Genomic DNA, 16,128 nt, shown 5'->3' on the forward strand with positions numbered 1-16,128 from the left:
TATTTTAGTTTCTGTTTATACATTATTGTTTACACTTTGTTTCACCTTAGACCTTCTTAATTTTTTTTCAGAATTTCTGAGTAATAATAATTCTGGTGTTAATATACTTCAAGGATGTAATAAGAGAATGCCCCAGGAACTGACTCCTACCAATGCTGAAGCAAGCCAGCAAAGGTATAAAGTATTCAAAATGGAATATAAATTCTTTTGAAACTTACATATCAAAATATCTCTTAAGAGTGTGGAAAGAATGCATGCAAGGTAAATGATCATCACTGAGACCCAGTGCAAAAACCAAGACTACAGAAATCATAACTACATTGTATTAAAAATAGATAATGCAAATATATTATATAATTGAACAGAATGTGATATATAACAGGCACACTGTGCAAGCTGTCACTTTTTTTTATAAAAATACATTATGGAAATTGAGACAAAACTCTTGCAGACAAGAATGTAACCCTGCATGATCTATTATACAAGCATTGTTCAAGCACTTGCTTTATTAATTAAGAATAATGGTCATGAAGCAGGATATACATACTGTGTCAATAGATGTGTATATATATATACACACATTTTATGGCACATAACTTGGTCAAAAGGCAAAAAGAATACAGTCACATGTAGAAGGTATGATTACAAGAAAAAATGCTCTTTATACAGAAGGAAATATGGGCTAACACCATCTAGTTAAACCTGAGGAATATGAAAATAAAGCAAGGCAATTTCAGTCAAGTACTTGTAAGCAGTATCTTGTTTTTAACTAAAAGCAATGAAGTATAAAAGGCAGTAAGAAAAATTTTCTACAGCTTTTTCTAATGAAATGCTCAAATTTCCTAAAATTCATTTATATATATATAGGATTAGTTTAAAATATTTATTTTCTACAAAAATTTACATTCTTGTCCCTGAAATTCATGGTTAAACCCATAAAAATGCCAAGACATGATAATAAAAATAATAGTAATTAAAAAAGAATAATCTCGAGCTGAGAGTGATACAGTCACAAGATGTGACATCAAATATTTCTTTCTCCCAAAACAAATGTACTCACAGCTCTCAGAATCCCACAGCCTACACAGGCAGGGGCTGAAACATGTTTGGAAAAACATAGTAGCACCATTATACAAACAGGAGAACAGAAGTTTATGAGAACATGTAAGGTTTCACGGTTGTGCTCGTGATTCAGGCTGTCCACTCCCCACAAATTTGCTGCTTGCTCATAGATGATATACAGTACTCTAAGCTCTTCTTTCATAGTGAATCACCACCTGCTGGAGCAGATCAGTTCCAGGTCACTTCCTGTCCACAAGCTTCCAGGATCACTGCCTGTAAGTCCTCATCTGAGTCAGGTCACACTCAACCCCCTCCCCAGCCACTGCATTACACTCACTGCCCTCCTTCTGACTCAAGGGCCTAAGTGAAATAAACTCGAGCTGCCAGAAATCAGTAAGGGTTGACAAAGATTCCAGACATAGGAACCTAGTTCAACCTAGGGAGCATAGCCAGGGATCTGCGAGTACGCACAAACTCCTTCTCTACATGTCCCTAGTACAGCGCCCTTGTGACTCATCCGACTAGTCTTTTCACAGTGGGCTTGTAAAGGGCTGCATATCATGCAGGTTTTCTCATAGCTTGCCAAATCCAACCCACAATGTCAATGTCCACAGTGGTTATGACAACCAAAGGAAGAAACAGTGGACACTGATCCATCTCTAACAGTGGCTGGACTCTATAATGTTAATGTGGGTAATGTTAGGGTGGTTTAAATAGGCACATATTAATTATCTGTCGAAGGAGAGTGGACAGCCTGAGCATATAAAGATAAAAAATACAAAAAACATAATAAAAAAACAAACTGCATCTTCAATAGGGTCATTACCTAAACATTACAGTAAGGGCTAACCATATATTTAGAAAAAGGTAGGAAAAATGTAATCAGTGTGTAAAATGTACGTTATTATGATACAGCCTTTTTTTCTGGAAATCAATTCGTTTCAGTACAATCTTTTCCTAATCCACCCCTTAGATTGCTAGAAGTTTTTTCAGTATTTCTGCCCTTTCCACTGGCACTACAAACTACAAAAACGGACCGGTTCAGAAGGGGAACAACAACAATGCCAAAAGAATCTGGTTCTAACCAGCGGCACTTCTGCGTGAATGATCTCACCAAGAGTGAAGATAATCTTCAGACTGATTTAATCGTTTTAAAATTATTCACTCCATGAGCATCAACTGATGCTTTTTTTGCTTATTTTAGCAGCAGCCCTGCTTCATGAAGGCCATGTTAGCGTTATGTCTACAATCAGCCCCAACCCTACTGAATTATATAAAACTAAGTTTTATAACATTCAGTTTGTTCAAGAGCGCTTTCGAAAGAGTGGACAAAAAACATATTCCTCCTACCCTTCAATTCATAAATTATTCATGATGTGTTTTTTTTCAGATCCTGGATAATGTCAGAAAACAATTACTGTATTTTTATACATAAAAATGGTAGGAAAAAAAACTCACACATACAAAGCAGTTTTATACATTATGTGATCTATCCACCCCCCCCCCCCGCCCCAAAAAATAATAGTTAATTCCAGTCATAGTCTACATTAAATACAACAGGAAAGCACCTGTTAATGTCAAACAATGTCTATTTATGATAAAAATGTAGTACAATCAGCTCACCAGGAGTTTAGCCCTATTATGAAAAGCCGGGAATGGAAAAGGTAAAGATCAGCCAAAATCCCCCCATACGAATGTACCCGAGTGATGTTTCACGATCACACTGACACTTTCCACTTAGCTTAAAACATCAGAGTACATCCATTTCAAAGAGTGGCTGGTGCTTATATGCTGTCCAGCAGACAGGATGAAAAAAACATTTTATATGTTTGTCTTGCTTTTCAAATTAAATGCCTCACAAACAATATTTCACTGTAAATGAGCAAGAGCTACAAAAGAAAAAAAAAAGGAAAGGAATACTGATTAAATTTAGCCTCTGCGCCTCATTAGAATTAGGACATTGGCTGAACAATCTCTAACCTCAGGGCTACAGTGCATACTGTACGCATACTGTACCTTTAGCAAATGCTTTTGTTTTTAAATCACACAAAGAATATACATATGCAATGTAAACACTAGACCGATTATCCTTTGGAATTCAGCTGAGTTGAACTGTCTTCGTGAAAGTTATTCATCTTTACTTGCTGATAAAAAAGAGAGGTATGGTGGTCTCTGCAGTTCATAAATAAAAGAGTCTACAAAGATGCTTTGTAAAGAGGCAGCGGGCAGTGCACCATGTTTAGTATCTTGGCTGGTTGTGTGTAGATAAACACTGCCCCTGCCAGCACAGAGCCAGAGTGTTATCCCTTCAGCTGGGCTGTGTCTGGTTCACAGGACAGCTCCAGCGGGCGGAGGCCCCAGCCGGCTCTCCTGGCCTGTCCTGCCTGCGGGGAGGAGCGCGGGGTCGCTAGTGCTTGCCCTGCTTCAGCCTTTCGATGTGGTAGCACAGCTTGAGAGCAGGGCCCAGCTTCAGCCCCATGTACTTCATGACCATGTCGCTCCGCAGCAGCAGCAGCGCCTTGCCGTCGATCTCCTGCGAACACAGCAACGCCGTTATCGCGCTGGCGCGGAAAAACAAATACACAACATTCGATCGCCCCAGCCCCTGACACTACGAGGGCTGCCCCACTTTCTGCGCCCTAGGAACAGCTGATCGATTAAAAAAACAAAACAAAGCAACAAACGAGTATGAACAACAGGGCTATGAAAATTCTCAGTTAAGTAAACTCAATTTGTGAGGAGAAAGATTCAGAACGGAATGAAAAAGTCAAGAACGGACTTGTTTTCTGTTCTCTTCTATTAAATAAGAGAATATAAAATTCTTTGGCAGCACTCAGTAGTGTTACAGGCACTCCGGGTAAATACAGCATAACAATCGCTGATCCTATGGAATTTGCCACAGGGTAAACACAGACTGCAGCTATAACACCCCCAAGGGCCGTTTTCTCAAAGTGGATCTCAAAGCAACTGTGTGATGACCTGAGCAAATCGGTACAGTGTGACATGAAAGCTGCCTTCTGTCTTCTGTATTCAAGTGTGCTCCTATAGTAATAAATTTAGCTAGAGCAACACAAAGAGAACAGTCATGGTTGGCACTAATTCATATAAACAGGAGATGTTAGCAAAACTACATCAAAGAGCTAAATCTCTCTAGCCTACAACAGAGCAGACTGAGAGATGTGATACAAGTATACAGAAGCCTGTAGGGTTCAGGTTCAATCCAGGGAACTGTTTCACACTCAGCAGTGAAACAAAGACACAGGTTCGCAATTGGATACACAGGGGGAATTCATTAGGACAGAGAATAGGAAAAACGTGTTTATTAAAAGAGCAGTGCATATGCGGAACAAGCTTCCCACCCAGGTGCTAAATGACCAAAACATGAGCCCTTTCATGAAACAGCTGAAATAAATTTTAGATTCATTTAAGTATCAAATTTCCAAATAAGCACAATGGGCCGAATGGCCTCCTCTCATTTGAAGAGATGATTAGCACCAGCAGGTGCCTACATCTTGTCCTCTTCTAAACACTTTCAATCCAAACTGCCTTTCCCCTTCCTCCTAATGTACAGCAGTTCTTTACCTATAATTCTATGTTTGTACTATAAGTACAGTTGAATGAGATAAGTAAACCATAAATCAATGTTGATAACTGCAAAAATCTTAATCACTTATAGCTAAATAACACCAGTGACTGTAACCATTTTTACATTTGCATTTAAGTCACCATGAGGAAAGTAAACCACTCATTTAAAAAAGGAGGATGTCAGTACATTTACAGTACAACTACATTCCACTAAAGTTCACCAGCATACTCTTTCTGAAAGCAGTACAATCTTCTTTTGTTTCTAGGCATATACCTTTAAATGGAGGACTTCTCAAATTGAAATGGAAGAGCTGTACGTTCCAGACAAGCAAAGCCTCTTTGACAAAGATCAGATACTTTTCTCTTTAAGGCACAAGTCATGATAATTCCCAGAACCACAACTGTGTCCTAAAAAGACAGACAGTGGTTTACCGGTTACTACTGAAACACAGAGGACACATTTCTCTCAGCCTGCCATAAGCAAAGAGATAGGAAACTAACTCAAGAGATTTCTTGCTTCGAAAGTGAATGTGTACAAACCAGCTAGATAATAAATGACAAGCCAAGATAAGCCACCTATGTACAGCACAATGTGGTGCACTAAGCACTCTACTTCATTCACAGAGATGCAGCTTGGCAATTAATCTGATTTGCCAAGATTGTTTAATTACACACACACCCTTGTTGGAACCGTCAATTATGCCTATATGCCTTGGCTCATATCACTGCACTCACATGGGGAAAACAAGGAAGGCCAGACTCTTATCTGCCCAGCCTTTCATTGTGGGACACGTCACGAGCTCCATAGGCACTTACAGGAAAGTCTGAACCCTTGCTGATGTTACTGCCCACCTACAACCTCTCAGTACAGTAATCACTGTTCTAGTGGGAGATGAGAGACTCTGTGCTGATCTAGAGATAATCCTAGCCCTACGGTGTCCACTGTGCCTTACTGCTTGGAAAACCCAAGTCACGGTGGGCTAGTGACTCAACTCAGGCTCAAACCCTTGTGTGCGGCTCACAGAGCTCAAGCCGCTTTTAAAACAAGAGCCTTTAACAATTAAGCTGATGATTTCACAGTGCAAGGTCACACGACTGGCCCTCTTTGGTGTACTGCTTTGTTATTTCGCTGCTAAACTATGAAAAACACATTTTAAAGTAACTGATCTGAGCTTCTGCCTGAGATCTTCGGATTTATCTCAAATATCTGATCTTCACGTAGCCTCAACAGAACTTCTGGGGACAACCGAGGGGCAGCCCTGCAGTCGGAGGCAGATGGGTCACTCACGTGTTTCCTGAAGAGCTCTGCGTGTGGAGCTAGTGCCCGAGGGTCCGCGTCCCTCACGAACTGCATCACCTCCTCGATGGTCCAGGTAGAGGGGCTCTTGCTGGGGATTCGGGGGAGCTCTCCATCTGTGGCCTGGGGGTCAGGGCCTGTTGTTGAGCTGGCAGCTGCGGGACACACACAACAGCAGCTGATGACCGAGACTGGAGCAACAAAAGGAACATTTCACACCATCCTGCATACTGAACGACAACAAAACTTGTGTGATTGCCATCACAATCACCTGACATGCCACGATGCGTGAACACAAAAATGAATTACATTTTTGTTAAACATTTCCTGAAGTGCTTCAATCTCCATACACTTCTACTTTTGTTAAAGGAGTGAGATACACAGTGTTTCTACAAGATTTAATACGAGCTACGCTTAAGCACACTAGAGCCCCCCAAAAATTTTGAAGCCACATGCTATTGTCTTATCTAGGAATTAGAAGAGGAAGATGGGATACTCCCCTCTTTCATCCCATTTCCTGAGCAGTCCAACCCGATAAGGCAAGAAGGCAGCAGCTCGTGTAAGAAACTGGAATGTTGGAGACCCTCCAGTGGCTAAGCCTCAAAAATGGGTTGACATTTTAACCAGTTCAGACCAAACTGCTATAAACAGGGAGTCAACATCACTGATCAGATCCTGGGATATCAATAACATCTCCCACCAACTGTAAACCCAAGATCCATTAAAGTGTTCTCCAGTACCACTTAAAAAGCTAAAAATATATTTGTCATTTATTTGTTTGAGTCGAAGGCACAAGTCCAGAAGACAATTCAGGAATGAAGTGGTTAATAGAACATCTGGTCTCCTCATCCACAGAAGAGACATTATTCTAAACAGTCAGAGTGCAAACAGAGTCAGAAAGAAGAGGTACTTTACTGCCACTGCAATTCTTGCTTGAGCTATGAAGCAAAAACTAATATTTGTGATCCAAGTATTTACTACTGGGAGGCTCTGTTTTTACCTACACATAACTAAACTGACCTTTGACATACAGGAAGACATTTTCCTTTTGGATCTCGACAGCTTTGTCATTTTTCGCCTTGCAAAGTTTCTTGGTACAAAGACTCATCTGCCTCCCCTGACTCGCAGACATGCCATGGTTACTAGAGAGAGACCTAACGCACACAGACTTCAGACAACACGCACTGGAGCTGTATCCAGGAAACAGCACTCCTGAACATTGCCCATCAAGCAGCCTGCCTGTGTCTCTATGACAGCAAGCTCATTAGAAGCACACAGAACTGCCACAATTCTTCCAGGCATGTTTGCACTCTTCATTTTGATATGATGCATTGCAGGTTTCTTCAGAATGAAGTTGAAGCGGGCTCAGTACAAACACAAACAATTCTTTATTTACTGCTTTGAATTTTTTCGTTATTGTGTACTGAGGTACACTGCTTACCTGTAGAGGCAAAAGGATACTTTAATGTGACCGATGTAAAGGTTTTCAAGTCTGGTTTCTAAGAATCCAGAGTTTCTAAGAGGCCTACATACTTCCTGCTTTTTCATTCCAACATAGTTTATTTACCTAATGGAAGCCTTATTGCCCTTGAGTGGAATATTTGCCAGTTTTTTTAACTCAGACGTTTACAGAAGACTGGGATTTTCTGTTACTTATGAAATGGGGTAGTTTAAAGTGGACCTCCCAACATGTTTAAGAGCTGAAAGCAGTCCAACAATTTAGATTAATCCTGTTATTAAGTCAGTGAAGAGTTCAACTGTGTTCGTGAGAGCTGGGTTAGAACAAAAGCCCACAGGTGTGGGGGTCCACAAGTATGGGGAACCCCCGTCCTACACTGCATTTCTTTTATACTCCGATCACGTGTAGAAATTTTCAGTTGCATGTTGATCTGTCTTCCTTGGCTCAAGTCGAGATCCTTAAGCATCTCTCTTTAAAAAAAACTAAGATGCCAATACGACTGTTGCTCAATGATTAATAAAACGAAGGTCATAAATTACCCACTAGATGGCATTGTTGCAGCAGAAGCCCTGCAAACAGAATTAAACCCTATAAAGTATAATTAAGATAGTTTGTGGAAAGAGGTACTGTAAAATGTGTTGTTGGGCAAACCCGCAAAGTGAACAGAGAGAATGCAAGCTTAAGTGAAGTATTTCAATGGTGAAGTTATAGGATTTTCAACTAAAGGATTCCAAAATCGCCCACCTCTTCAAAACAATAGTATCAAATAAAATATGTAAAATAAAATATTTACAGTACCACCTTCCAATTCCATCATGCTGTAATTGGCTTTACAAGTCTTAGATTAAACAAAGATGTTCCAATCTTTGAAACAAAAACAAATATGTTCCGATTTTAGGTAAGTGTAAATTATTGTTCAAGGACTGGTTATTTTTCTCAGGTCCAAACTCATTCGTGGCAAAGCGCCACAGCTATTATATACCAAATTCTTCTATTCCACTGTCCGATCCTGAACTGTGAACAGACCCCCCCTCCCCAGTGGAGGTTCTTACTCTGCCCACCTTCGACTCGTCGGTGCAGGCGTGTGCCGGTGAGCTCAGGCAGGGTGGAGGCGAGGCGGCGGAGAGTCGGGGGGTGGCCCGGGTAGTAGGGGGCGCCGGCTGGGCTGCGGTACTCCGAGGAGCTGCGCAGGGACGGGGGCCTGGGGTTCATGGAATTGGAGGCCGAGTCCATGGACTCCTCGGAGAAACGCTGCTCCTTCAACATCCCGTTCTCCTCGTGCGGCAGTGTCTCTGCTGGAGGGAGACCAGACGGGACCCAAAAGAACTCAGCAGGACTTAACCAGACCTCCAGCACGTCGGACCACCTAGGACATTCATTCGGCGGAGCCAAGTGGTTTGAAGAAGCAACCTCTCCACATATGATGTGCGATTCCACTTGCCATCGAGACCCAAGAGGCTATATATAACGTGAGCTGGTTTCGCCAACACACTGAATTTCTTTCTAAATAAAGAAACATTAATTTCCAGTTGGCTCCTTCCTCACTGCCTTCATTAGTGAAGTCATGTGCGGTTGGCCAGGTCAGGAAAAGACCTAATTTCAGCAGAACTGTCACTAGAGGTTGCCAAAAGTCTCCAATGTTTGAGGTGAATGATAATTATTAGTTAAAAGGTGAGGAATTGCACACTCATTGTACTCACTCAAGTAAGGGTATAATTAAGTCTGTTTGATGTATAAAGGGCTTCACAGTGGTTTTTGGTGTCTGGGTTTAGTTTTGAAGAGTAAACCTTGTATCAGGGAGGGTTTTGCCACAATAAAGGCTTCACTTTCACTGCACTGCATTGTGTCCTCACAAGTTTTAACCCTGTGAGCCACTTATTTTAGGTTGGGGTCTGTCACGTTGTGTCTCTGATACTTGTGCTGTAAAAAGCGTATGTCTTTTGACTTTCATAGTTTAACCTGGACTGTGGTGAAAGTTCACAAAGGTTTGCTCTGCTTCCGTTTAATTTGATCCATTGTAATATTAGCAGCTTTTCATTATTTAAAACATAAACCATCAAGCCACAAGTCCCTAAATAAGTAAAAAATAATGTAACATTCAGACAAAAGCCATCCAGGAGACAAATGACAACCATTACAAAGAACCAAAAGCAGGTCTGAGAGATCAAAAATGTTGATTACACTCCTCCTGTGTCTTTGTGGAAGAAAGTTAAATCTGTTGTTAATTGCAGGTTGTGTACCAAACTGTTATTAGACCTGTGGTTACATATGGTGCAGAAACGTGAACCCTAACTAAAGCTGACAAACGCCGTCTGAACACCTGGGAGAGGAGAGATCTTAGAAAGATATATGGGCCTGTGAAGTTGAGAAGTACATGGAGAATAGGAACAAACAATGAACTGAGGAGACTACCAGGACCAAGATCTGGCTGCGACGATTAAGGTAGGACGACTACGATGGCTTAGGCATGTCCAAAGGACGGGGTGGTGTAGAGGCCACCAAACAGCTATAGAGGGACACCCAGGAGGAAGGAGAAGGAGAGGACGGCCGAGATTGAAATGGCTGGAAGATGTGGAAGCAGATATAAGAGAGCTGGGTGAACTGACTGTACTGAATTTTTGTGTGCAAAAAAGTGCTAAAACTGAATAAACACTTATGCAAATTAAACATAAATATGTTATGTATAATTATGCATAGTTAACACTATGATAAACCAAGTATGAAGACTTCAGCAAACTTTGCTTAAAACTTAAGAGAGTAAAAAGCTAAAATGTATTGTTCATTGCAGCAGGTACTGGAATTCTGTATAATGGTGAAAATCGGCATTAACTAGTTTTCCCCCCCTGAGCAAGGCACAAATTGTCTTGTGCATGACATGGCCTGACAAAATCACCCTGAGTACCTTCTGAAGGATGAGCCTCTGTCCTGAGGAGCTTAGGTGACAGGGGAGCAGTGTAGGGTGGAGAGTCCTTTGAAAAGCGCTTGGTCCCCCGATTTATTGATAAGGCTTCTGACGTCTCTTCTTTCACTGTCAAGACAAGAAACATAGAGGTTTACCCTCACTGCTTTGACAGATTACACCTGAAGAAAAAGCAACCTTCGCAGTGTTTTAAAAATTCCTGAATCATCAGTTTAAAAAAAAATGAATCCAGCACTTGGGTGAATAATAAAATCAAAGAACATGTGGACAAAAAAAACAGTGAGAGAAGAATCATGATGCAATGTCATCAACCTGGTGAAGCTGTGTTACAGGCATTGTTGAGTTGGACTCATAGCTGATCAAATGGACTCAGACAAGATTAGAAAACTGTCCATATGCAGACCTTGACATTGCTTCTTTGAAGCTGTTCCACTGTAATCCTAGTATTGTGTGGACTTGCACTCCCTGCTAGAAAACCGTCATGCAGATTGCAGATTGATGACAAATACATTGCTGAGCGCTATACTGAAATGTCAGTCTTGTGCTAAAGCAGATTCTTCCAAGTATATGTTCAGGACTGATCCATTTATAGATGTGTGAACAAAGCTACAATCAGACCACATATGTAGTCTTCTATCAGGTATGTTCAGAGCAAAACACTCATTCACTCAAAAAATGGCTCCACCACTCTCTCTGCTGCCATCTCAGATGTCCTCTGGCCCACAGAACCTGGTGACTTCATCTCTGAGATGTTTACATCACCAAGAAAGGACTTTGAGCATGCATATCATATTTATGCCTGGCTTATTTCTTCTTAGTACTTCTCATGCTGTAGTTGCTGTAGTCTGAAATGATAATGGAGATGGATCAGAAGATTAAGATCCAGTGCTGCCGAAATTATCCTTTGCCTTCCATGATGTGGCCTGTCTCTCTTAGTGGCACTTTCCATGTTCACCACAAGCCAACTGTATGTAACTTTACATGGTGTTGAACACGCCAGCCACAACCACAGTACCACTAACTATAATTCATATTATTAGTATAATGGGACACAATCCAATGTCATTGACATGATCCATCAACTTCCACTGCACCAAAATGGCCAATTGGATCTGTCTTGGGAGCAGCAAACATCACTGCAAACCTGTAGGCACCAGCATGGTAACTGCTGTCGCTCTTCACTGTAAAGCTAACTAGCAATATCTGCTTTATACAGCTGAGCCTTTTTACTGGCTACAGCCTTCAACTGAGTACAGTAAAGGAGCTGAGTTAGTCAGCTCAATGTTGTATTACAGGTGGTAATTTTACAATGTACTGCTGGTATGCAAATCCAACTTTAAAACTGCTTTACAGATCAAAGCTGTATCAAATTGTCAAATTAACCACACTCATGCCACAAAGGCAAAGACTACATCACACTGACCTGTGTGAGTTTGGGAAATTCAGTATTACAATTATTATAATTAATATAATACAAGTAGTAGCTTTATTCCATGCTGAAAAGAGAAGAAAGAAAACACGTTTCGGTCGTGGAGCCTTCTTCAGGTGTGAGCTCACATGTTCCTTTGGAGACTACGCATGCTGACGCAGCTACCCACCTGAACTATTAGAATATTATAAAGAAGCATTAGAATGAACAGAATCAGTATTAAAACATATCACTATCACATATTATATAATTCCAATGTTCACAGTGAAATAACTATAGCTTGCCTCTATTTAATTTCTTACTTTTATCAATAGAAGTGTCACTTGTCCCGTTTATCAGCTCTAGTTATTAACATTTTGCAAACAAGTAAGGCTGTCATTTGTCCACCTGGCATCAGGTGTTGGTTTGGGACCCGCTCAGCTGGTTATACTGGTGGGGTTTCTCACTGGATGATTGAAGCCAACTCGACAGCATCTAGCTTGCTGGTTATTTAACAAAAGCCCTTTGTGATTGTGGGGGAGGGGATGTTGGCTCTCAATATAAAACACTTCTCTTTTGATGACTGCATTAAGCTAGTACACAGAAAGGGTCATAAAGTGATACAAAATCCTGTCGTTTTTTTTTTAAATTCATTACAAAAATGTATGGATATTTTCTTGACTTTTTGGACACTTTTTTTGTTTTTGAGGGTTGCATTCCATAAAAAGACATTTCTTGTATCAGGAAAGGCACTCAACTTTTCCCTGAGGCCTTTACTCATTGGCTTCCACTTGCTAGCGTGGCATTTCCTCAAAAAATATATGAGCAATCAACTACAAAGTCATTATAATTTCATCATTCTCTTTATATATTTATAACACCCCTCCATCACAAAGTATTTGAGACAGTGAGAAAGGCAAAAATCTGGGTACCAATGGATCTCCAGGACTGATGTGCAGTCTGGAGAACAGGCAGGAGTGTTCATGTAGTCACCGGTTTTTGATTTAGTCATAGTCTTAGTCAAGTCGACTAAAGTGTCTATTAACAATAGTCACCTTCTAGTCACCCACTTTTAATTTAGTCCATTCGACTAACTTTTGACTTTAATTAGTTTTACTTTTAGCTGACTAAAATAGAATGAGTTTTAGTCACATTTTAATCAGGTAGTTTAATTTATTTGCAAAATAAAATGTATGAAAGTATAATAAAATGTATTTCTAAGAAAATATTTAACACATCTGATAAGATTCTGTTAAAAAGCACAAGTCTTTGCTGCACAATCTAAAGTGTATTGATCCCCAGAAAGGTCAGATATCAAAAACTATTTTTTCAAAGTGACAACAGCAGCCATATCACCCTGCTCACAACTGGCAACCCAATGAAGCTCAGCAGGCGTGAGCCTGGGCAGTACCTGGATGGGAGACCTCCTGGGAAAAACTAAGGTTGCTGCTGGAAGAGGTGTTAGTGGGGCCAGCAGGCGCTCACCCTGTGGCCTATGTGGGTCCTTATGCCCCAGTATAGTAATGGGGACACTATACTATAAAAAAGGCGACGTCCTTCGGATGAGAAGTAAAACCAAGGACCTGACTCTCTGTGGTCATTACAAATCCCAGGGTGTTTCTCAAAAAGAGTAGGGGTGTAACCCCAGCGTCCTGGCAGAATGAATTGGCCCTTACCAATCGTGGCCTCCTAATAATCCCCATCTTTGAATTGGCTTCATTACTCTGTTCTCCTCCCCACTGATAGCTGATGTGTGGTGAGCGTTCTGGCGCACTATGGCTGCCGTCGCATCATCCAGGTGGGGCTGTACATTGGTGGTGGTGGAGGGGTGTCCCCATTACCTGTAAAACCCTTTGAATGGAGTGTCCAGAGAAGCGCTCTATGTGTAAGCAATTATTAATATAAATACAAGAAATAATTGTGCAACAAACGGTTAATAATAAATAATCTTACACAGAGACATTGTACGAATCTTTCCAAATAAGAAAATCTGTTAATTATAATTCTGTACTTGTTTTTATGTTATTTTTTCAAAGTGACTTTTTATAAAGTTTCAAAGCAACATTATTATAAATTTGGTTCGAGGATCCTGACAATACTGTATTTGCAATAGCTATAGGGCAATTACTGCATGAATTACTTAAAAATATTAAAACAGGACAAGCAACATATACACTCACTGGTATAATATTAATAACTAGCCATTTTGATGCCATTTCAGCCAAAGGACTACCATAGTCTAAGTGATAGCAATGTTGTGCTAGTATCATGTTTCAGGTTTCAGGTTTCACAACACTTTCACTCTACATTCTTTTGAAGAAATATATAAATAGGAAATAAATACCTGCACGTGCTGTAAGATGTTTGCGCTACAATAATATTTTTACACTTATCTTAACTCACAGCCACACGAACAAACTATATGTAATTAAAGAACATTATTTTCTATTGGTTATTAAGTGCTGTGAAATAAAACAGTACACAAAAAGTATTTTACAGACTCACTTAAAATAATAAAAATCACATTTCTGACCATCACGAAGCTGAAATGCAGTGAATATAGCGTGTTTGACCAAATTTCATGTTTTGAACACATTAATCTAAAAAAAACAGCGATTTCCTGAAAAGCAAAGTGTAAAACACATTCTTGCTTCATTTTCTGGTTAATTTGTTGACTAGCTACAGTGCATAAAACGGATGTTTTAATGCATAAGTATCTGGAATGCTGCAACTCATGTTTTGTAGAAATACTCTTTTCTGATTCACTTCCTATATAAAGTACTGCCTCACTCCAGATCTTTTTCTTCCAGCTGAAAGCATGGAGAACCACAAGCATTTCTTGAGTCTCTGTGACCTTTTGTTGTAAAAAACGTACTAGTTTAAATATTTAATCTTATTAGCACAGCATATACATCCCATTGTTTATCTGGGTACGAATCAATTAAGAAACAATAAAAATGACAGTCAAGGTGAGGTGAGGTGTCAAAAAGACCCGCTAGAAATGAGGGACAGTTAAAAACAAAAGAGGAGAGGAGAGAAAGCGGCACACCCCAATACTTTTGATTCTCACAAATTAGTAGCCCTGAGGCATACCGCAGTCTAATTAGCCACACCCCTAGAGTTTACACCCATTACGGACAACCTGCTGTTTGACAGACAGAAAGAAAAAGCGCAAACGGTGAAATTCATGAGACAAAATTAATTTCAGTATGAGTTTTAGTCAAACAGGTTATGTCGTCTTGTCTTAACTCACTCAAACAAAAATGCAAAATAATTTAAGTCTTCGTCATCGTCATTGTGGATTATTTTCGTGAGCATTTCGTCTTTGTTAACTAGAATGAAAAAACAGGTCGTTGACGAACATTTTTGTCATAATTTCCACCGACTAAATGAACAATGCGCAGGAGGCGGGTCAAGGTCTCCCCCCAGGGCCTTACCTGACTTGTTCCTGTCGTAAGTGCTGTGCCCGTGGACGGCGGCCACATAGGGGCTGAAGGGCTGGCTGCTGAAGAGGTTCTCGCACTGCAGGTTGTGACACAGCATCTCCAGGAAGCGCAGGACGAAGGAAGCGCTGTTCACTGAGGGCAGCTGCACCAGGTGTTTCCCTCCATCAAACGAGGCTGAGAGACAGAGGCCAAAAAACGAGCGGTCAGTCCTAAGCACACCTTTCAGCAGGACGAATACTAGTGAAGGTAGTCATTTCTTTTGCTACTTTTTGCATTTTTCTCCATATTGATTTCTTGTCTTTAACTCTCTTTTTTTTTTGCTTTTTTTTTGTTCTGCACCTCTAAAAACACATAATCTGCATTTTCACACCTTTTCAATTCTGCACACTGACACATTGTCCTGAAAAAAAAAGAACAATGAAGATAGAAAGATTCTTTTAAAAGCTTTTGCACTTTTGTCAGTATTACAAATAAAACAAATCCCAGGGTGTAAATCTCATTGTTGAAAATCTGACAGTCCCATAGAAAGGTGTTAATAAGAAGTGAGAAAAAAAAACCAAAATTCACACTTGCAGAGCTGAAGGGAAAACTAGGTGCACAAAACCTGTTTCAACAGCAATCATCCCATGTCAAATTCTTGGGAAAAAAATCATGAGTATGTTTTTCTGCAGCAACCGATTTACACCTTTTCAGTAATTCTAAAGATACATGCAATGTAAATGTATCAGGCATTAATGGTCAAATTAAGGATTTCTGATTACTACAAATCTACAATAATTTCTTAAAATAATTAGATAGCAGTACATACTTAATTGTCCACTGCTGTGGAAATTTGTCTTTGGCTTCTCCCACAGAAGTACGAAACACACAAGCAAAACATAAGTCACATAAAATCATATGAAATCACAACAACTGTGTGTGATACTGTTGTGAGACGAATGGATAAATAAA

At 40.2% G+C, this 16,128-nt stretch overlaps 1 protein-coding gene across 1 annotated transcript in view; it reads right to left on the bottom strand.

Annotated features, from left to right (window-relative positions):
- Window positions 1–475: 475 nt before the first annotated feature.
- LOC148835878 (sex comb on midleg-like protein 2) overlaps window positions 476–16,128 on the bottom strand; it is a 60,396-nt gene continuing 44,743 nt past the window's right edge. Inside the window, exons 11-15 of the mRNA XM_088913905.1 lie at window positions 15,169–15,351; window positions 10,306–10,431; window positions 8,465–8,698; window positions 5,936–6,099; window positions 476–3,595 (exon numbers count right to left, since the gene is read on the bottom strand). Coding sequence (XP_088770031.1) covers window positions 3,470–3,595; window positions 5,936–6,099; window positions 8,465–8,698; window positions 10,306–10,431; window positions 15,169–15,351 — 833 coding nt within the window. The 3' untranslated portion in view covers window positions 476–3,469. The remainder of the gene's footprint in view (window positions 3,596–5,935; window positions 6,100–8,464; window positions 8,699–10,305; window positions 10,432–15,168; window positions 15,352–16,128) is intronic.

Source organism: Atractosteus spatula, chromosome 4 (genome assembly GCF_055471065.1).
Source record: "Atractosteus spatula isolate fAtrSpa1 chromosome 4, fAtrSpa1.hap1, whole genome shotgun sequence".
NCBI classification, from domain to species: Eukaryota; Metazoa; Chordata; class Actinopteri; order Semionotiformes; family Lepisosteidae; genus Atractosteus; species Atractosteus spatula.